Source organism: Triturus cristatus, chromosome 6, assembly GCF_964204655.1.
Source record: "Triturus cristatus chromosome 6, aTriCri1.1, whole genome shotgun sequence".
NCBI classification, from domain to species: domain Eukaryota; kingdom Metazoa; phylum Chordata; class Amphibia; order Caudata; family Salamandridae; genus Triturus; species Triturus cristatus.
This window is the reverse complement of record NC_140589.1, coordinates 1,837,876,202-1,837,899,997: the sequence shown is the minus strand read 5'-3', so window position 1 is coordinate 1,837,899,997 and position 23,796 is coordinate 1,837,876,202. Positions and strand designations below refer to the sequence as shown.

Below are 23,796 nucleotides of genomic sequence, written 5' to 3'. Positions count from 1 at the left end.
CTTAGAGTTGTGTGTCAAGGGCTTGGCACACCCTTTCTACAACTCAAGAGAGTTTAGTAGTTCCCACTAGGTTAGGTAGGTGCAACACCTCACTACACTAGTATGTCTTCAAAAGCAGAAGCCAGTGGCTCCTTGCTGACTAAGTATGACCACCTCTCCTTTCAGGAATTGAGAAATATGTGTGCATCTAGGAAATTGAAGACCGGGAAGAACCCTAGGACGCAACACCTCATAGAGGCTTTGCTTTTAGATGACCTCAGAAAGACCCCAGGGTCTGATGAGGCAGGCAAGTTGGGTGGGGCAGCAGAAGATGACAGGACTGGAAGTGAAAACATCCAGGACCTGGAATCTGAAGCTGACCAGGAGGATCAAGAGGTTTCTAACCTGGACAATCCAATCCTTCCTGAAGGTAAAGGTGAGGGATAAGGCATTAGTGGCCCTCTCTTTACCCTACCTGGAGGGTTAACAGTGTACCAAGAAGGTCTAGATCTCCTTCTCAGGAATCTAATCATTCTGGAACATCTGTAGGGACCTCTATTTCGAATAGGACCACTACCTCTCATAAAAGGGAGTCCTCTTATGATAGGAAGTACAGACTGCTGGACTTTTAGAGAGCAAAGCTCAGAATCATTAAGGAGCACAGCTGGCCTTAAAAAGAGAATGCCTGGAGCTCCAGAGAGCTTCACAAAGATGTGGGCTAGAGCCCCATGGTGGCAGCAACAGTGTCCCTAGAGGTAGAGATCATACTCATGACCATAGGAACCTGAACAAGATCGTCCCTCCCTACCAGAGTGGGGATTACATCCACAAATGGATAACTGCACTTGAAAGGGCCTGTAAAGTGCAGAGGGTTCCTCAGGAGCAGTGGGCAGCAACCTTGTGGCTCTCCTTTGCAGCCAAAGGTAGAGACAAGCTCCTCACTGTTAGAGAAGAGGATGCTGACAATTACAAAGTCTTGAAGAGTGCACTGATTGATGGGTTTGGCCTAACCACTGAACAATACAGGATGAAGTTCAGAGATACCCAAAAGGCAGTAAATTGTGTGATTTTAAAGGATTGTACAATTTGATTATGAGGGAGCAGAACCCTAATAATTGTAAAAATCAGCTGTTGCATCAGTACCTGGTGGACTCTGATCTGACCTCTCCCCAAGAATTGGGAAAGAAGGCAGACAAATGGGTCAGAACCAGGGTGAGGCAGAAGGTTCAGAACCAAGGTGGTGACTCCAAGAAGCAAGATTCGAATAACTCTGATAAGTGTGGGGAAAAGGGTAAAGACCAGAAGTCTTCAAGGGCCCCAAAAATCTGCATCTGGTGGGGAGTTCCAGTCTAACAAAGGAAAAGGCCAAAGGCAACCATGGTGTAAAATCTGTAAACAGAAAACCCATTGGACAAGTGATTGTACCAAGTCCACGGACTCAACTCCAGCCACCATTGCCCCGAAGGCAACAGCTCCCCCTAGTTAAGCTCTAAGTGGTGGTACTCCGAATGAGGGTGTAGTAGGGTTAACCCTGGGATCTGAGATGGACTCTGGCCTAGTCAGAGTTCCTACTCAGGCTGTACTGATCTGTGATGGAGGCATTGATATGGCCTCCTTATTTGTCAGTCCCAGTAATGTGAGCAAATACAGACAGCAGCCATTGATAAATGGAAAAGAGGCCTTGGCATTCAGGGACACAGCGGCAAGTGTCACAATGCATGAGCAAATCATACTTGGGGGAAATGTACCAAGTGACCAATGCTAGCAATGTCAGGACAGACCATTCCTTGGCAGTTGTTAATTTCACCTGGGGAGGGGTGACTGGCCCTAAGAAGGTTGTGGTAAGTGCAGACTTCCCTGATGAATGCGTGTGAGAAAGTGCCATCTTTCTTGCATGGTATGCCCCCACTTTTTGCTAAATTGCTGAATGTACTTCGATTGAGTGTACCCTGGGTTCCTGCCAATCAGGTGCCCAGGGCCTATGTTCCTTCCTTAAACCACACAAACTCCAAATTGGCAAACCCTAGCCACATGTCAGCCCCTAGTAAATGGTACCCTAGGTACCCAGGGCCTTGTGACCAGGGAAGGCCTCTAAGGGCTGCAGCACTCATTGTGCCACCCTCAGAGGCCCTGTACCCTTACACACACACTGCCCTTGCAGGCTGAGTGTCTGGGTGCAGGACAAAACAAAGAGTCGACATGGCACACATCACTGTGTACCATGCCCATCACCTACACTGCCAAGGCATATGTCAGCCACCCCTCTAGCTGGGTGCATTACACCTATGGTGTGGGCACAGGAGCAGGAGCCCTGTGCCCCTACAGTACCCGGGTCCATTCCTGGGCACTGTAAGTGCAGTGCTGTCATTTAAGAATACATGGTGCTGAGAGCTTGTCAAACACGAGCTCCACAGCACCATATTGGCAACACTGAAGCCTGGGAAGTTTGGTATCAAACTTCTCAGCACATTGAACCCACACTGATGCCAGTGTAGGATTTAATGTACTAAGCACCCCAGAGGGCATCTTAGAAGATGCCCCCTTACAGCTAACTTACAATCCACGTCTGCTCTGAGGCTGCCCAGGCTGCCACACAGCAGACACGTTGCTGGACCCCTGGGTGGGAGAGCCCCTGCTCTCCCGGGCCTGCAACAATGCACATCCTGGGTGAGGTGAGAAATCTCCTCCCCCAGGATGAGCAAAGGGAAGCTTCAAAGGCATGCCGCCATTTGGAGTTTCCCCAGGCCACTGCAACCCCCCACTCTGGCGGGAAGCTTGGCCGGAAACCCCATACAAGGACAGGGGATGTGCCAGCCTGCCCACCCCACCCCTCAGGTGGGGGAGGCGAGGTGAAGCACATCTCCGGGCTCTCGCCATCTTGAAGAAGGTAGGCCCTACCCTATCAGGATTAGGCTACTGCCCCCCTCCCACAGGAGAGAGGCAGGATAGGGGGTGTACCCACCCCAGGACAAGGACCCATTGGTCCCTGGCCTTCACCTACCTGTAACGCCCCTAAATCTAGTATTTAGGGGCACCCTGAACCTTCCTTCCTTAGATTCCAGATAGAAAACTACAAGAAGAGCAAGAAGAACAAAGACCTGCCCTGCAGCTGCTAAAAAGAGAAGACACCAACTGCTTTGGCCCCAGCCCTACCGGCCTGTCGACTCTCGAACCTGCACCAGCGCGGCATCCCACGTGGCCAGCAACCTCACCAACCCCGGAGGACCTGGCTACCTTTTAGCTCTAAGCCCCTGGGACTCCCACGAGTAGAGGCTCTACTCAAGAAACCTATTTGCTATCCCTGGCACCAGCCTGGGACCGCGGACCCAACACACTCTGCACCAGCCAAGCCTGGCCAGTGCCGGAGTGGACAAAGACCCAGAGGACGACCCCACGGCGACTGTGACCCAGAGTCCGGCACCCAAGGACCCCCCTCGACATCCCGGAAGAAGCCTGCAGCCTCAGAACCAAGTGCCACCCCAGCCGCGATCAACCAGAGGGTAAGATTCCCGACGTCAAAAGGCACCCCTGAACCCGGCGCCCTGCGACCCCCTGTGCCCAATCCCGGGGTACCCACCTAACCTACAACTACCCAACTTACCTCTCGAAGTGGTGGTGGCACCTGAAACATCCTCGTCCCCGAGCCTGCAGCCTCTTTCCAAACCGGAACATTCCCATTGATTTCCATTGAGCGCCCTAAGGCTCAAAAGCACCCTGCACCCAGCCGCCCGAGTGGCCCTGGCAGTGCCCTCTCTACACTAACCTACTTCCCCACTTGCCCTGAGTAAGTGACCAGGAGCCCAGCTCCCACAGCCGCGTGGCTTGCCAGACAGCAGCCACCAACCAAGGCCCCCCTATCCCTCATAGGATAACATTGGGCCCAACTCTCTCTGCACCCGGCCGTCCAGAAACCGCTGAGGGTGAACCAACTGTACCTACCTGACACTGGGGGACCCCTGAGTCCATGCCCGGAATTTCAACACTACCAGTCGAGTACTTACCCTTAAACCGCTAACTTCATTTTCCTCATAGGGTAACATTGACTGGCTTTTTCTTCAAAAATCTTCTAAGTGTGAACTTTTCAAAACTGCAAAAATTCACCAAAAATCAGCCAAGTGACAAAAACGAATTTACTCACCTGCTCCTAGGTGAGCTCCCAGTGCTGGATCTTGGTGCCCAGCCCTGACCCTGAAAAGTGTTCACAACTATACTTACCTCTAACTCATTTTTCTCCCATAGGAAACCATTGTCTGCTTTTCTGTGAAATTTCTTCTAAGTGTCTACTATTGCAAATTTGAAATATTCTTTTAAAATCGTACCATTTCTGCAAACAAAATTACTTACCTGCTTTTGATAAGGACCCCAGTCCTGGGTCTAGGCACCCAGTCCTGGATTACTAAAGTAACGATAAAGTACTCTACCTGCAATTTGAATTTCTTGCCATAGAGATCCATTGAATGTTTTCTGTGAAATATTTTCTAAGTGCTAACTTTTGAAATAGCTAAATATTATTTAAAAATCATTACAGTTAAGTCGACTTTCATCACTTGATTCTGAATACTGACCCCAGGCTGGTTCTAGGAGCCAGACCTGGAATTCCAAAAGTAATCTGAAAAGTAATTTATTACAAATAACCTGAATTTACCATTGAGCTCAATGCATTGTTATGTTTAGGAAATAGGATTGTTTATTGCAACCAACTGTGACTGTTTACACAAATTTATTGCTTAAAACAAAAGTATTTATATTCAACCTCTCATTCTGAGAAAGTATATTTTTACCCCCTTTGTGGTTCTAAAAATAAAACAAGCATATATTTTATATATACAAACCATTGGCCTAGAGTTCAGTTATTGAGTGTGTGAAACCATTTGCTGACTGAGTGTGTACAATAAATGCTTTACACTGTCCTCTGGTACTGCCTTACTGCTCGACCAAGCTACCACTTTTGAGAGTAAGGTCATACCTAACTTTGACCTCTATCAGCCTCTGGGGGACTGTGGACTCTGTACACCCTGTACCTATTAGGGAACAGTATATACAGAGCCACTTTCTCACAATGCGTTCTTGGCAATGATTTAGAAACTTCAGCTTGGGCTGAAGTGGAGCTTAGGACCCATGCAGAAATGTTGGGAATCCCTGCAGATGTGTTTGCTATGACCAGGTCACAGGCAAAATTGTCTAACACTGGAGAAGGCCCTGGTTTCTGGAAGAATGGACCAGGTGCCACCCAAGAAAAGGAGCAGTAGGGGTAAGGCAGTGTCTTCCCCCTGACTAAGAAGGCAGATCAGTCTCTTGAGAGGTGATCTCAGTCCTGAAGGAACTGTCCCAGAGGTGCTTGAACCTGACCAGGTTGAGTCCTTGGGGACAGGGGGCCCTTCCAGGGCAGATTTGAGCCAGGAGCAGCTGAGCTGCCCTTCTCTTGAACCACTCAGAAAGCAAGCTGCTGATGAGGCTGCTGGGAATGCTAGTGGAACCCATAAGATCTATTGGGAAGATGGCCTCCTGTACTCAAGAGTGTCGAGACCCCAAGCCTTGTGCCACCAGGAGGTTGGTTATACCTCTGAAGTTCAGGGGCTTCCTATTAACACTAGCCCATGATATTCCCTTAGCAGGACACCTAGGCTAAAACAAGACTTGGGACAGAATTGTCCCTCACTTTGATTGGCCTCACATGTCTGAGGACACCAAGGAGTTTTGTCGCTCCTGTGTACCTGTCAAGCCAGTGGTAAGGCAGGTGGTAAGGCAGGTGGTACAACAAAGGCCTCCCTGATACCACTACCTGTGGTGGGGGTTCCCGTTGAGAGGGTTGGGATTGACATAGTTGGTCCCATGGATCCTCAAACAGCATCTGGGCACAGTTATACTGGTGGTGGTGGACCATGCTGCTAGGTATCCAGAGGCTATTCCCCTTAGGATCACCACAGCACCTGTGGTGGCAAGGGCCCTACTTGGAATCTTTTCCAGAGTGGGATTCCCTAAGGAGGTAGAATCAGACAGAGATGCAAACTTCTTGTCTAGTTACTTGACTGCTATGTGGATGGAGTGTGGTGTGAATTATACATTCACCGCCCCTTATCACCCACAATGCAATGGGTTAGTTGAAAGGTTCAACAAAACCCTCAAGGGAATGATTAAAGGTCTCCCAGAAAAGCTTAGGCGCAGATGGGGCATACTTTTGCCCTGCCTTCTCTTTGCCTAGAGAGAAGTTTCACAGAAGGGGGTTGGGTTACAGCCCATTTGAGCTTCTGTTGGACATCCAGTTAGGGGTCCATTGTGTCTAGTGAAGGAGGGATGGGAGTTACCTCTCAAACCCCCTAAACAGGATATTGCGGACTATGTACTTGGTCTCTGCTCCAGGATGGCTGAATACATGAAGAAGGCAAATAAAAACCTTGAGGCTAGCCAGGAATTACAAAAGGCCTGGCATGACCAAAAGGCTGTGCAGACTGTTTACCAACCAGAGTTGTACATCAAGGGGAAGGTAGTGCATATATATACATCCACATTCAATTTTGAAGCCTATCCTGACAGATTTCTGGCAAATAAAATTAATGCGAAAACAAACAATAGATGCAGTTATAATATCACTGTCATCCAGATTTGATGTGGAATGAAAAAGAAAAGTCGACGTTTCGATCCCTGTGGGGACCAGCAAACTGTATGTCTTGGAGGTGGAGTCTTCTTCAGGACCAAAGGGTTGAGGGGGGGGTGGGGGAGCACCTATGGATAATAATAGAAGTTATTGCGGTGTGTCTAAAAGAAGAACGGATCTCATAAGTGGAAAAATCAGAACAAGATTTTCCAGCATCAGCAGGAGTACTTCGTGCTGGAAGATGAGATTTTGGGCCTGCAGCACTCCTGGGGGGGGGGGGAAGGAAAACGAGAGAGCCATAACTAGGGTCACAATTCACACTAGTGGCTAAGGAGGAGAAAGATTAAAAACATACATGGTAAGTGTGTACTCACCATTGGGAAGTATGGGGAGTACCATAGGCAAACAATATCTATGGTAGGCTGATCAATCAGTAGCGAAACGCACAAGGTTCAACCGTAACCTGTGGCTGAGAAAGGGAGAAAGTGGAAAACCACGTTGTTGACATCTGAGAGACATATCATTTACTGCGCGCTTAACAGGAGGGGGCAAGGTACCCAAGAGTTTGCCTAAAAGGTAATGTAAAACAAAAACGGGGAAACAGGCTACAAAAGGCTGATGGAAAAATCAAGAACCTGCTTAGCCATGCGAGATGCTGAGAAATAACTACAATGAGCTCACTCGCAGGTCGTAGTGATTGAAAGAAGAGTTAAAATGTGAGCAGGGGTTAGTGTGAGCTCCCAGACAAAGACATTAATCGGTATACCAAAACATGAAAGCGCGGCCTTGTAGAAAGCATGCAGCATTCAGGACGTGGTAGATCAAAGGTTAATGTGAGCTCCCAGACAGAGATATTAATCGGTATATCAAAAAATGAGAGCGCGACCCTGTTGGCAGCATACAGGACGTAGTCAAAGGTTGTGTGTCATATCACTAGGGAACCAGGGCGTGCACAAATGAACAATGGGAGTGCGAGGTGGGAGCCTTAAACCGACAGCCTAGTACAAAAAGGTTCAAGAAAGTTTGGGTTAAATAAGAGATTAGAGGGGTTAAGGAACTACTCTCCGGCAATCTGCGTGAGCAGAGTTCTAAGAGGAAATTACATAAGTGAAAGAGCGCAGCCGGTCACGGCGTGACCTACCTCGGGGGAAGCGTCGAGACATCTGACAGCTAACCCAGGAGAGTATCCTCAGCCAAGTTTATCACATTTGACCTGACAGCTGGCTACTGGTAGATCAGACTAGCTGATGATGCAAAGCCAAAGACAGTATTTTCTACCCGTAGTGGGCACTATCAATTTGTGGTAATGCCCTTTGGTTTGAAAAATGCACCCGCCACTTTTCAAAGGTTGGTGAACAAAGTCCTTGCAGGCCTGGAAGCCTATAGTGCAGAATATATAGATGATATTGCTGTCTTTAGCTTCACCTGGGAGGATCATCTGGTCCACCTAAGAAGTGTTTTGGAGGCCCTGCAAAAAGCAGGCCTAACTATCAAGGCCACTAAGTGCCAGATAGGGCAGAGTCAGGTTGTGTACCTGGGCCACCTTGTGGGTGGAGGCCAGGTTCAACCATTTCAGAGAAAAATCCAGACCATAATGGACTAGGTTGCCCCAACCACCCAGACTCAGGTCAACCACCCAGACTCAGGTCAGAGCTTTCTCTGCCGTTTTACTCTCACCGCGTGGGTTGCCGTTGCCAAGGCTTGTTGGTCTCCAATACGGAAACCGACGCACCAGCACTCAACCTCCTTTGTGGGACAGCTCGCCTGCAGACTGTGGTCGTCGTCGACACCTCCTGGTCTCCGTGGCAGTGGAGCCAAGCTTCACCTCATCGCAACTGAAACACCCGACATTGGTGGGCATTCGTCTATCGTGCCCCTGGTCACTGGCAAGTGACCCAGACTCTGTCCCTCTGCTTTCAGGTTCTTCACATGTTCGATCCAGGCTTGGATCACACCGGACACTTTTCCTTTCCACAGCAGCAGCACTTTGCAGCAACTCACCATTGACGACATCGAAGATTCCCAACACCATTTGACACCAATGCACCCGGCTTCCCTGGGTGAGGTAACACGAGTACTCCGGTGCTCACGTGAGTGCTGACCTTAGAACCTTCTATGACTGAAAGGGTTTGCTCCAAGTCCTCTCCTAAGTGTCCTTAAACTCTTAAATTCCAACCGCAACTTTCACATAGGATTGTTCGGAGCTCGCGGCTGTGTTCTCACACTGTATGCGTCCCCCGTGGCCCCCTGTGTCACTACCTTGGGTGGTTCCTTGCGGTCCCAGCTACTCTACGTGCTCTAGGCACTGTGTCTAGTCAAGTTGTGGTTGTTATATCACTTTCTTAATATATGGTTTGGTCCCTCCATCGGGCCCATTGTATATTGTGCTATTTACTGTCGTTTTAGAACTGTATTGTTGTGTGCCTTGCTCTCTAATCTCATAAAGAGGTTAGTAGAGAGTGTTTAGAACTAAATACACACATATATATATATATATATATATATATATATATATATCACCATAAACTCCTTCAAGAAAGAGATGAGGCCACAGTAGGGGAGACCACGGGGGCATCTTTATTCAAGAGCACAACACGGCGAATGCATTTCGGCTGGAACAGCCTTCTTCAGCGCCAATAAAGTTCAGGAGGTGTGACTGACAACGTGCATTTCAGTGTCCTGCCGCAAGGTGATTGGTTGCGGTCCGCTCCACCCATAAAGTAATTACCTTTTGATCACCTGCAGTAGCTCACACGATGCCTGTGAACCACAGTTCCCAGAATGCTGTTGTTTGTCCAGGTAGGTGAAGGGTGGGAAATCCGGTGATTGCGCGGGATAGGGCACCACGAAGTCGCCAAAACCAATTTCCTGCTTGAAATGTACTGGAAGTAAAGCGTCCCCCTGGGTCCCCATCCGCATCAACCCCCAAGGGTTTAGGAATCCAATCGGCGGGGATAGGAATGGCGATCCATACCACCCAGAGTGGAGTAATAACTCCAACACCGCCTTCTCTTCTTCCGGACCTGGAGGTGGATACTGGTTCATCCAATCACTTGGACACAAGAGAATTCCGCCGCAGCAGAGACCAGCAAGAACCAGACCACTTGACGATGCGGGGACCCCAGAAGCGCGTTGCTGGAGAGCGCGCTCAATTATCACCATAAACTCCTTCAAGAAAGAGATGAGGCCACAGTAGGGGAGACCACGGGGGCATCTTTATTCAAGAGCACAACACGGCGAATGCATTTCGGCTGGAACAGCCTTCTTCAGCGCCAATAAAGTTCAGGAGGTGTGACTGACAACGTGCATTTCAGTGTCCTGCCGCAAGGTGATTGGTTGCGGTCCGCTCCACCCATAAAGTAATTACCTTTTGATCACCTGCAGTAGCTCACACGATGCCTGTGAACCACAGTTCCCAGAATGCTGTTGTTTGTCCAGGTAGGTGAAGGGTGGGAAATCCGGTGATTGCGCGGGATAGGGCACCACGAAGTCGCCAAAACCAATTTCCTGCTTGAAATGTACTGGAAGTAAAGCGTCCCCCTGGGTCCCCATCCGCATCAACCTCCAAGGGTTTAGGAATCCAATCGGCGGGGATAGGAATGGCGATCCATACCACCCAGAGTGGAGTAATAACTCCAACACCGCCTTCTCTTCTTCCGGACCTGGAGGTGGATACTGGTTCATCCAATCACTTGGACACAAGAGAATTCCGCCGCAGCAGAGACCAGCAAGAACCAGACCACTTGACGATGCGGGGACCCCAGAAGCGCGTTGCTGGAGAGCGCGCTCAATTATCACCATAAACTCCTTCAAGAATATATATATATATACACACACCTTGTGTGGTTCTCCTTTCATTTAGTTATTCAAGCGGTTATAATATGGTAAACCAAGCTGCTTTATACTCCTTCAAGACTTAGCCTGAATGCTGCTCTCCGTAGCTACCACTAGGATAGCTTTCAATAAAGGTGGTCTTAAACCTAATCATCAATAAGGGTTGTTTGGACTGGTGCAAGGTGCCCACTATAACTAGTGGACAGCATATGCCAGGCCAACCTCTCACACACAACCCACAGCATACGATTACCATAAGCCTGACTGAATAGATAACTCAGTATCGAGGTACAAAGAACACCAAACTGGGAAGACAAACATCCCGAGTGATTACATCGCCTATTAAAGACAGGACTGCGGAATGCAGAACTGTAGTGCATGTTCTTTAGTTTTGACTTGCATTTCGTGTTATTTTGGTTGTGCATTCTCATGGCCTAGGACTTCCAAGCATGTTACAATTGGAATGTTTGGTTGTTTTATATGGAATCTTTGGTTGTTTCCCTGCAATTGAAGCCGGCCATGCTGCAAGCGTTCAAACTTGCTGTGGGCTCTTAGCATACCTGCTTCCTGCACTCCCTAGCGTTCAAAAACTCGAGTTATGGAGGAAACGTAAAACAACCTAACTCTAAAATCAATACTTCCATCACAAAACTTCCTCCAACACTAGGAGTTATTTTCTATAAGCCACTAGATTCTGGACAAAGTCTATGTATGTGCAACACGTCAGAGGAGTACTAAGCCACATTGCATCCTAGGTACTGCATTGTGGTCATAACATTATCTGTGGTTAAAAAGAAAGTGATGAAAAATGACGAGCAAAAGCATCATCCGGATACAGTGCCTAACCTTCAAGTCCTGGGATGTTGTGCTCCTTAAGCCATTGATCCAGGGAGAGAGCAGCGCACCAGTGGCTTGGGTTTTCAGACTTCTCACCCACGACGAGGGCTGATGTGTGGATGCGGCTGGATTCAAACCACTGCAAGAGGAAGGGGAAGAAAGCATAGAAGCAAAAGATTGAACAAATAATTAGCAATCCACTTGCAATAAATGCTGTACTCTCATGTAAGGCATGCACAATACAGTTGGTAGCAAGATATATTGCCATCAGTGTGCACCACAGCCGCTTCGGAAACATACCAATGAACCAGAGGAACAAATATTGCATCAGGGAATAGGAGACTTGCGCTAGAGAATATTGCTCATCATTAAACAACAAATATATTTTAGGAGGGGAGTCGGTGGAGGACATAGTGGTAATGGCATCTTCAATGCATAACAAGTGTCACTGGCACTAACTTGACCAAAGCTATACGTTAATTAATCTCGAAGCTCTGTAAATTACTTTAAGTAGAATTCCACTGTTCAATTTAATTGGAAAACAACTAAATACAACTAGATGCTTGAAAAAATGAATACATGAACAAAGCTGGACTCCCATATAGACATCATATATCTATTAGTTACAAATTTCCGCATATATCACGACACAGTATATTAAGGTGTGAGAAAGTGAATCAAAAGGGCAAGTGACGCACTGCTCACATACAAGTACATCAATTCAGACAAGACATTCATACAATGCACTGTACAATTCCCAAAGGTGTCGCAGAAATACTACCTGCGTGGGGTAACCGGTCTATCAGGGCTCTTCCCTTACTCCAAACTGAGTTCTTGAACCATTTAGGAGAATTAGTCTATGTTTTGACCTCAAGGGACTAGCGAGGTCTCCTTAGGGCGTAGTAGTGTACCACTCACACCTTCCACTTCCGTGTGGTCTTGCATTTAATTTATGGTAATCTAGTCGCAACCTTGACTCAAATTAATAACTTACATATCCTAAAGGGTAGCCTGAACGCTTCAAATAAATGTTATGTACTGCCTTAATCCCGTAAATCTTCAAAGTAATCTTGTGGTCCGAATCAATCTGAATACATTTCAACTCCTAAGTGTAGCCTGACGCTACGAGTCAAACCTACAACCTCCACGCAGAGTGGTAATGGCAGGCATGTGGATGTTTTCAGAACTGGGCTCCATGAAAGGTGTTTGTTTTCCATCCGGTGTCAGGTCTACAACTTTTGGGGCCAAGATACAGCCCTAACCATGATTATACCTCCTTAGCGCTAGGATTTTGTTATCATGGTCTTAAGATCAAAGTTCTATTATGGACCTTAGATAGGCTGATCTGTTGCACTTTCGAAACGGCTCTCAATCGCAGCCGGAGATGAAATCCAGTGAAAGGAATAGGGTTTAAATATGGAGACGCTAGGCCCAACCTAGTTTGCTCGGTACCTCTCTGGTAGCGTGGAAACAAATGTGTCAGCCATGGGCCGGAATACAATGTGGCATCACAAAAAAGTAAAACTCGTCCCACTCAGCAACAGAAAAGTCTCCTGGTGATGTCATGATGATCAGCTGTCTGAAACTTGACCAATTAGGGGCAAGGTCAACTGGAGTCCAGGATCCACTTACAGTTTCACTTAAGGTTTCAACTGGTGCCGTTGCTTTTCAAGGGGACTGGTGAGAATGAGGCCAGTTCACCCCATGGAGTCCAAAGGGTGCATTTCAAATAACAGACTTGTGTGTCCCGTATCAACAGTTAGCGCCCTAGCTTTTTCAATAGCGTCCTAGATTTTTTCAATGGGAACAGGTGTGATTTCTCACTTGGCAGGATTGGCCCAGCCATAAAGATTAACCTACATATCTGTAATGCCACCAAGGGAAGCTTGTCCAGTTATTGGGGTGACTTATTCATGTATGTAAATAGATTTAACTGAAACAAAAATGGTGGACCCTTCAAAAGTAGGCCAATGACAGGTGTGCAATGACGGAGTAATAAGTCCATGATGGGCAGAAAGAAATATCCCTGGGGGACAGAGGAGACTGAGCTCTGCTTTGTACAAAGACAGGAAGTGAGTCAGTATTGTAGTAGGGGAAAGGACCCAGAGTGAAAGCAGAGAGGAAGTGCTTGGGTGGAAGAGGGCATTAGGCTGTACACTAGAAATGACACAATTAGTGGTATTTCATACACCCAACGCACATGCTAGACAATAGGTCTTTGGACCCCAACTACAGTTTTTAATCAATTGATGGGTGCACAGGCACTGGCAGGGGGGCATGGGTGCAGTGGTGCTTTCCGGTGTTGGGTTTTTGCGGTCCAAGGTCCCGACGTTCTTCTTGGGTGCCTGCAGGGAAGTAGCTCTGCTACTCCATGGGAGATGCTAGTTGCTCCTTGAAGTGCTGGCAGTCCTCCCAGGCTTTTGGAGGCAGATCAGTTGCAGAACGAGTCGTCTTTGATGAAACTGACATTTTGGTTAGTTTGGATGCAGGCGTCACCTGACATTACCGCTAGTTCTGCACATAAGTAGGGGGCATTTTTAACTCTTTTTAAAAGTTATTTTTTTAATACTGTGACTTTGCACTTTACCTGATGCTGGGGGCATTTCTTGACTCGCCGCTTAGAGCGAATGGCCGCCATTTTGATTAGTTAGTGTTCTACTCTTCCTTAGTAGGAGACTATTTAGTTTGGACGCAGGCATGACTGTGTAGCTGGCGAACCACACGCAAGGCAGTCTGTGCCGGTCTGTGCCTGAAGTGCGCTGTGCGCCATTTGCCCTTACAGAAGTATACCAAGGAAGTATTATTATTATTATTAAGGGGCATTTATAGAGCGCCTGGTTACGCAGAATGCGTGTCCCCGCGCTGAACTGAAGCACTCTGAAAGAGAAGTAGGGGAGGAGCCCACTATTTTGAGAAGAGGTAAGTTTTTAATTTCCTCCGGAAACTAGATTCGGAGGGGTCCAGTCGGAGGTTGAGAGGTAAATTATTCCAGCTTTTTGCCGCCAGGTATCGGAAGGATCTACCTCCCATACGGGCCTTTTTCACCCTAGGGACCTTAAGCAAGCCTCCTTGCGAGGAGCGCAATGCACGAGTTGGTGCATACCTTGTAATGAGGTTCTGGAGTGGTGCTGGCGCCTTCTTAGCGAGGATACGGTGGCAGGTGCAGAGGGACTTAAATTCAGCTCTGCTCCTCACCGGCAGCCAATGGAGTGACTGGAGGGCGGCCTTGGAGTTCGATCTTTTAGGGAGGTTTAAGATAAGGCGGGCTGCAGCATTCTGTAGCACCTGAAGTCGATTTATCGCTTTACAGGTAGCTCCCAAATACAGTAGGTTGCCAAAGTCTAGGCGTGAGGTGACAAGGGCGTGCACCAGTGTTCTGCGGGCGGCCGTAGGAAGGAGAATTAGGACCTTCCGCAGAGTTTTTAGAATGCTGAAGCAAATGCCCGTCACCCTGTTGATCTGTGGTCCGAAAGACAGGTCAGTATCTAGCCAGACCCCGAGATTTCTGACTTCTTTCCGAGGTGTGGGGGCCTCACCTAGACAAGGTGTCCACCATGCCGACGTCCAGACAGATGGGCTGCCTCCCACCACGAGCACCTCGGTCTTGTTGCCATTTAATTTCAGGCAATTGGTGGACATCCAGGTTGCAAGATCTTGCATGCAAGCCCTGAAACTGTCCATTGCAAGGCCGGGTGTACGCGAGAGGGATACAACTAACTGTGTGTCGTCGGCATAGGTAACAATTTGTAGTCCGTGTCCCACTACAATTGGAGCCACTGGGGAGACATAGAGATTAAAAAGAGTTGGGCCCAGGGACGAACCCTGAGGAACGCCCTGACCCAATTCTATGTCTCGGGAATAGTGGTCCCCTTGACGGACCTGGAAACTTCTCCCCGTCAGGAAGGATTGGATCCATTGGAGTGCGGCTCCAGTTATACCTCCATCATTCAGACACTGTAGCAAGGTGGAGTGAGCTACAGTGTCGAATGCCGCACTCAGGTCCAGTAGGATAAGGGCCATAGTGTGACCTTCATCCACCCCCTGTCTTAGGGATTCCATAGCAGTCAGTAGTGCCGATTCCGTAGAATGGCGGGGGCGGAAGCCAAATTGGGTGTCGTGCAGTAAGGCTGCTTTGTCTATGAAATCCATAAGTTGGATATTGACCGTTTTTTCTGCTACCTTGGCCAGATATGGTAAGAGAGAGATGGGCCGCAAATTGTCTAATTTATCAAAGCTGACGGTCGGTTTTTTCCTGAGAGGAAGGACCACCGCTTTTTTCCATTCTTTAGGCACCGTCTTTGTCGTAAAAGACACATCCAGCAGATGCCTAATGTAGGGCTCCAAGGCCCCCAGGCTGTCTTTTAGGCGTTTGGGAGTGGTAGGGTCCCGTGGGGAACCTGACTTTACAGATCTGCAGATTTTTAGGAGAGTTTCTGTGGGTGGGGTAACAAAGTTGGTAAGGGTGGGTGAGTTTCCCCTATCCCTAGAGTTTTCTACAAAAAACCCTTCAAGTAGGCATGTTGGCTGCAATCCTTTTAATTTTAGTGAGTGTGCAGAGTGTTTTTACTATAGCAACTGTAATTTTAGTTTTAGGGTGAAGAAATTGGTGCCGGTGGACAAGACAAGGGAGTGCTTAGATGCCAAGGTAACTTCTATGAGCTGCCTTTTTATTAATTCTCGTTCTCCTATAAACATAAATACAAGATTTTAGAGTTCCTTGAGCCTTACACTCCTCTTTTGGTATTCTTGACTGAAACCTGGGCAGACTAATCATTAGATCCAGATCTTGCCGCAGTATTACCGTCCAACTACATTATCAACGGATTGGAACGGGTGGGCAAAAGAGGAGGTGGAACAGCGATAGTTTACCACAATCTGCTAGACTTAATATGTGAACCTGCTAACCTAGCGGGCAGTGAGGCCCTTTCTTTCAAATGCAAACTAACAGAGAAGAGTAGGTTTTATGGCATTTTGGTTTATAGGCCCCAAAGTTACATTTTGAGAGGTCTTAAGCAATTTTGTTGGGATATTAAATACCCTATTTACACGGTATATGGGGGATTTTAATTTTTACCTAGAAGAACTCCGAAACAAAGACTCAGCATACTTGATTGAGAATTTGAACTGTTTTAATTTGAATGAGTTAGTCAAGGCTGCCACACATACAGCAGGTCATATTTTAGATGGCATATTCACCAATATTTCTAATAATATGATGGAAGTGTAACTATCTATCATTTGATCTGACCATAAAGGGATCAGCTTCAGTCTTAACTGATCGACGTTGAAACATGTAGGAAACCCAGTGAGGGACAAAAAAAGAGCAGGGCCTGGAATAAGATTAATAAAAAAAGATTTTGCTGAAAGCAAAAAAAAATATAAAAGAAGGTCTAAAAACGTATCGAAATAGTACAACTGCACCATGTTTTTCTCCTAAATTAAAGACAATGAAACAAAAATGCAGCAGGCAAGAGAAAGCCTGGACAACTGACTATAGTGATATTGAAAAAGGTAAATATAGTGCACTAATTTGGGAAAAACAAATAAAACTTATCAGAGGAGAAAACCAAGTTTTATACTGAGAAAATCAACTTGTCCACAAACTCTTCGAAAGAGGTCTTCTGTTCAGGCATTTATTAGCCTAATCCCCTAAATGGTCTCCCCTACAGACAGATTTTTTGTGATAAGCTAGCTGAATGGTTTTTAAAAGGAAGTGGAAGCATTCTACAAAGATGGACCGAACACCCACCGGTTCCCTGTCCAATAACTTAAGAGATTGAGAGACCGCAAGACAATAGGGTGTCCCCTACTTAAGAGAAGACAATGCATGATGCCAACAGGAGGTACGGCGTACTACGATAGAAAAGAGAAGGTTGCGCACACAGACATGGATGGGGAGTGGTATGGATGAGGAGGGGGGGGGGATAGTTTAGTTTAAATAAAGGGTTTTTGTTGTAAAAATGACATCAGTTAAAACAGTATGTTATATTAGGGGAAGAGATCGAAGGAAGCAATAGTATGCCAAGTCTTGCTATTATGAGGTACACAGCACTGTATGTATACATTTTGTGTACTGTTGGGCCTGTTTTTCTTGTCTCTCCTTTCTCTTTTTTTCTTTCGTTTACTGACATTCTTTTGATGTACAGCTTCAAAATATGTCGAAAAGGATGTATCCTATATTCTTGTCTCAGATGTCAAAAAAAGATATTAATTTAAACAAAAAAGAATTTAAACTTGTATTGAATGAAAATCAGGTGAGATCAGTGTCTCTTTTCTAGACCTCTAACAATGCTGAGCTGCGGAACTTCCCCCTCTGGCAATCGACCAAGTAGTTGAGTCAATTGGTCATACTAACTCAGGAGCACACACAGACCAAAGTCTGCCTAAAGTACTGAATGACATGACTGACAAGATAGCTCCGGTTCTTACAACCTTGCTGAATTCTATACAACCTTGCTGAATTCTATCAAGGCAAGCGGTTTTCCTATGGAATGATAAAAGCCACAATTAGGATCAAGAGAAGGCTTTTTCAGCAGAGGACTAAGGAAGAGAAAAACTACTGACCTGTTTCTCGGTTACCACATCCAGTGAAGGTTTTTGAGAAACATCTTTAAGACACTTCGACACGGTTGAAGGTAAATGTAAGGTTTATTAAGATGGCAGTAGCAACCCCTAGGCATGTCTCCATGCTAGAATCCAGTGTAGACAGCAACCCAGTTGCTAAGACGCAACACATCTCCAGTTTTCCCAAAATACAACGTTAATTTAATAATATTTGATACAAACCATTCTTAAAATTACAATAACTTAGACTGTAACACAGCGGAACTTCACCAAAATAATGCACTTCACTAGAAAAAAAAGAAATGGTGCCATCAACCTAGAATCAGGGAAGGAGGCATAAACCTGAAAAGGAATCTCCCCCCCCCCGCCCCCCCCCCCCAACATGTAACCACCAACACATCTGGCATACATACATAATCTGCTTGCCATGTAAGTTTTGTCCTGCTACGCTTTTCATCACTTTTTGTAGCAGTGGATTTACACTGGTCATTAACTGTACTACCACTTGATTCCCTTAGCAAATGTTCCAGCTCTTCCCATCGTTTAACAACACATTATTATCCGTCACTTTCCTGACACTTCGGCTTGGACATTTAAACAAGCCCACCTTCTCAGTGCCCATTATACTTGTACTCACCAAGTCTCCTACCACAAACGCACAAACGTGTGCATCTTCTTCAATCTGTCATTGCATCTCCTTACATCGTTTGCTTGATACTCATTGACTTTACATTCCAAATCCTTCTTATTCACTCTGTCAGATTTGGCCATCCATGCTGGTGAGACTCCGGTACCTGCCTGCCTTGCCTTCAAAAGCTTAAAAGGAGTTTCCAATCTGACTGAATGAGGAGTGCTGCGGTAACTCCACAACATCTTCTTGCCTGCCTCTCTACGCTCACCATCAGGAGACTACCTTTACATCGCGGTCATCACACCGCGATACAATTACAATGCGGTTGTTACAACGACCGCGTTGTTACCCAAAAGCCATTAGGAATAGTATAGTTTATTATTCCAACACCTTCCCTACGGTTACGTAGGCTGGAGTTGGAATACTAAATTATACATTTCTAATGTCAGCGCGCTATCTACTGCAAGTCGATGTAATGACTTGCATAGTATAGGCATTGCGTCGTAACAACGAAGTCGTTGTAACGACCACGTTCTAATGCCAAGCGATGTGATGACTCGCATTATAACTAGTCATATTCCTCACCATCACTTTCTTCACACAGCTGTATACACTCCTTTAACAGGCGGTTGAATCTCTTAACAAGACCATTTTGCCTGGGATGTTACACAGCTGTGGTGTGATGCAACACTGCCATCCTTCCCAAATACTTCTTGAATTCTTCTGCAGTAAACTGGGGTGTGCTGTCCATGATTAATATTTCAGGTTATGCCTCCATGTGGAAAAAATATTCACAAAATTCTAGGATGTTGGATGCTTTCATCGCTTGTAAAAGCCACTTCTGGTCATTTAGAATAATAATCTATTACCACAACTGCATACTCGTTTGGTATTCCTCTGGCTGAGAAAGGCCCACATATCTATAGCTACCTGCTGCCAAGGTCTATCAGGTAACTTTGTTGACTTTATGGAAGATTCTTCTGTGTGGTGGGATTTGTCGCTGCACACACATTTAACTATGAACAAACCTCTCTGTCCATCCCAGGCCACCAAAAGGTTTCTCTCGCGATCCTTTTTATCCCTGACATGCCACTATGCCCCTCGTGTAATAACATAAGTAGTCTAATTCGCAGCCCTACTGGCATCACTAATCTATCATGTCTTCGGACCACACCATCCTCAAACTAAAAGCTCTGACCATACCGTCCTGAACTCGCCAAAATCCTTTCTTACACTTAGATCAGAACTAGAAGACTTGGATAACTAACTCAAGAGTTATTTCATGACTTTATCCTTCACCACACCGTGTTTCCACTTGTGCCTCACTTATGGCCCCATCACATGATTCAGAAACACTGGCTATTATACACCTATCCCTCATTTCATCCTCCTCATCCATACACTGCAAAGGTAAACTGGACGGACAGTCAGCATTAATGTTGCGATTCCCAGGGAACATAATTCAGTACAAAATCATAACCCTGCAATCTGTACAGCCACTTGGTAATCCTATGCGTTGCCTTGCCTGCTCCCTTGGTTGTCAACATGTCTATTAATGGTCTGTGATCAGATCTTATTTCAAAATATGTGCCCCACACATAGGTTTTAAAATAGTTGATTCCCCACCATGCTAGTGCTTCCCTTTCTATGTCTAAGTACATGGCCTCTGCCCCCCTCAGAGCTTGCTAAGAGAACACCACAACCCGCTCGTCCAGGTTTCCTTTGCATTAAGTTAGCGACTAAATTGTATGCACTAGCCATTCTTTCACAATTATGCTGCGAACCTCTGGGTCAAAGGGTTTTAGTGCAACAGCCTTTACTATCTGTACCTGAATTTCCTTAAAGGCACTTTGACATTAATCTGTCCATTCAAACTTGATCCCCTTTTTGATCAATGCTCTTAAAACATGAACTTTATCCACAAAATTCTGTACAAATTTTGAGTAGAATTTGGCTAGATCGAAGAAGGAACGTAGCTGTTCCTCACCACTAGACAAAGGTGCATTTTCAATGGCATCCAACAATTTATTTTTCAGTTTCATTCCCTTCCCAGACAAGGTATGACCTAAACAGTCAACTTGTGACACCAAACTTACACTTACTTCACCCTGCTTTCTGCAGTTTTTCCACAGTTTAGTTCAAAATACTTTCATCACGTTCCTCCAGACTGGCACCCCACAGTAAGACATCATACTGGAAGACCATGACATTAGCAATTTCCCCCAAAATATTGCTCAGAACTCTTTGAAAAACTGCAGAAGCCAACTCTAAAGGCATCTGCACAAATTGGAAGGCGCCCTCCAATGTGATGAATGAGGTCAGATGTGGGATGTAGAGAGATCTGATGGCATGCGTTGGATAGGTTAATCAAGGAAAAATAATTTGCATTTGTAACAGAAGATCCCATTTTATTTATGTGAGATAAAGGATAGCAATCCACCCAGATATCAGGGTTGAGATCCCTCAAACCAACACATGCGCAAACTTCCGTCTGTTTGCGCGCTAAAACTATATGACTGAACCATTGATTATTATGGGTTCAATAACCAGTGCTTCACATCGCCTGTATAATTCCCCCTCCACTTGTTCTCTAAGTGCAAACGCCACATTCCTCTTTGTGCACACTGAGAATGCTACCAGGTTTCAATACAATGCAGTGCTCTAATTTGGTTAGATACCCCAGGTGTATCCCCGAACAACTTGGGACACTTGGCAGTCCACTTTGACCTATCCGCATCCTCAGTCAACAGAACTTGAGGATGATTTGGGTCAAGGGCGATTCTCAATGTTTTCTGCTCGCACCACCCTGACAGCGCTCTTCCTTGATCCACAACATATACCTTATAATACGCTTGCTTGTTCTTATAAGATAGTTTGCACTTAAAGAATGCCAGCAAAGGAAGCTTAATGCCGCAATTACCCCACAGGTTCTATGTAAGGAGAGCTCAATTTACACTCCCCTACTTTTTCCCCATGCATTTTTGTCAATAATGAAGTAAGGAGAGCATACATCTGCCCAAAGCATGGTCTTCGAACCACTGATCTCATTAATTTCACCTACATCACACACTAACAATACTTCTACACAGTCTCCTCCCCATCAGTGTCTTTCCCACTGTCTTTCTTGACCATAACTACAGAACATTCCCACCCATCTTGAAATCCAGACTTGCACATACACGAGAAATGTCCAAGTTTCTTGCATTTGAAACACTTTGATTTTGTTGCAGAACATTTTTCATAATCAGCTATATGTTTAAAGCTGCCACACATATAACACACTTTTGGTGGGGTTCCTATTATCTTTTTTTCTGTACCACATGTGCTTTATTGAAATCACCCATTTCCTTGGCCTGATCCCAACTAAGCTCAGCCTACATACTTAGATGCGTTTTCCACTTGTCTAGCTACATCTATAGCTTTGTAAAGACTGATCCTTCAACTCCAATAGTCTCTTGTATTTTGACATTACTTGTTCTGTTGATGAACTGATCTCTTATGATTTCTTCATGTAGATCTCTAAATCTACAAGTCACTGCCAACATTCTTAATACAGAAATATGTTGCTCAAAAGTTTCACCTGGCTGCTGTGCCCTGGAAATGAACTTATACCTCTCAACTACTATGCTGCTCTTTTTCCCAAAATTATCCTCCAACGCTTTTATCACCTCCACGTATTCATCAATGGCATTTTCCTCTCAATCTTCTCCCTCTTGATTAGTAGAATTGATACATGTAAGTAAAGTCTTCAAGACCTTCCTGCCCTCAGCTCCTAAATTGTGTTTCAACAAAGCTACCTTGCGAGATGCTACAAAGGCTTCCCCACCAATTGCTTCCAAGTATGTTTCAAACGATTCACGCCAATCCTCCCAAACCATGCCAGGCAATCCAGGGTTCTGTAAACATTTTTGGAGGTACTATTATTGAGGACATATCCATGTGAAAAACAAAACTGCTTCAATACAGTGTTAATACTGGTGGTACTTGTTACATAATTCTATATTTCCGGTTTGTAACTAAAGTGCATCACCCACTGCACATACTGGTTAACAATAATGAATACACGTAATGCGAATTTTTTAGATCTGCAACAAAACAAATTGAAATAATGTAGTCACTGCCGGTCATGTCTGAATGCAGGAAGTAATCACAGGAAAAAAGGGTGATACCAGTGAATCCCTTGCAAATATACCACAGATGGATTACGGATCACTGGTTTTGTAACCTTTGCATTTCTTTCTTATTTTTGAGTTGCTCAGAACCTTTTTTGAGTATTTGTCATCAACTCTGTCATTCCGCACCACACGGAAATTTGACAATCACTACACCTTACAGCAGCACAAGTTGGTCCTGACGAAAGCGGAGATACCTTTTTCATAGGGTCAATTGGCTGAAACATGTAGACCACTATAGTCCCTAACTTGCAGGTATAGGTTATCCGTGTTTGTGCCCTGTTGTTAACCGTTTAGTGTAGACAACAATGGTCCTCAAAACATAGGTGATGCAAAAATAAATATAGTTCCGAATCGATACTATATTCCGGAAGTCCAGCCGGACAACCGATTTAATTATAAACAATTGAAGAATGCATACATATAGGAACAAATGTACGTGGGACAAAGTCCTGTGCCCAAGGTAGAACAAAACATTAACAAAACAAACAAGGTATTTCAGGCAAGACAAAGAGTTAAGCTTATTTTGAGATACAGTGTTATAAGCTTTTTTTGAAAAATAGCTGTTGCACTTTTTAACACATTGGAGTAACGTGCATGCTATTTTTAGAGGGGGTCGACGGCATTTCAATCCTTTTTGTAGGGTGTCAGGATCATCATCAGGACTTAGATATGTACATGCCTGATTGTAAACGAAATTGCCTGTATGAGCGGGGAGACGGCGACCGTACAAAGACGGCGACCACTACGGTGAGGGCTCCAAGGAGAATACTCGTGGAGAAACCGCGATCGGTTCAACGATGGTGGAAGGTTCTGCTATTTTCACAATGGAAAACTCCCGTAATGTGGGAATGGATATTAACGATACTTCAATTGATGGCGGCGTGGCAATGCACAGTGCTCCGCCAGGTCCTGGAGTTAGTAGTGAATCGAGTGACCGTAGCCCAGGATGTGTCAAAACTACATTAAGAAACCTGGGAGCTAGTTTTACTTTTTCACATCATACTTTTTTCTTTTGCTGCATCTCTTGCCTGATGCGATCAGAAACTAGTCATTGTGGTATTTAGCATACCTCTGATCATCTATTAAAAAATCCCTGAGCTCCTCCCGCTCAGTGAGGGGGGTGTAGCCCTTGCCGGGACTAGGCATCCCGGTAGGAGGAGAACCCCAATGATGAAGCATGC

The 23,796-nt window shown here is 45.7% G+C and overlaps 1 protein-coding gene across 2 annotated transcripts in view; it reads right to left on the bottom strand.

The window, feature by feature from the left end:
• The window catches only part of CAD (carbamoyl-phosphate synthetase 2, aspartate transcarbamylase, and dihydroorotase), a 399,701-nt gene that overhangs the window by 276,335 nt on the left and 99,570 nt on the right, over nt 1-23,796 (bottom strand). For both annotated transcript variants that reach the window (XM_085613270.1, XM_085613271.1), the window contains exon 3: nt 11,255-11,384. In XM_085613270.1, coding sequence (XP_085469396.1) covers nt 11,255-11,384 — 130 coding nt within the window. The remainder of the gene's footprint in view (nt 1-11,254; nt 11,385-23,796) is intronic.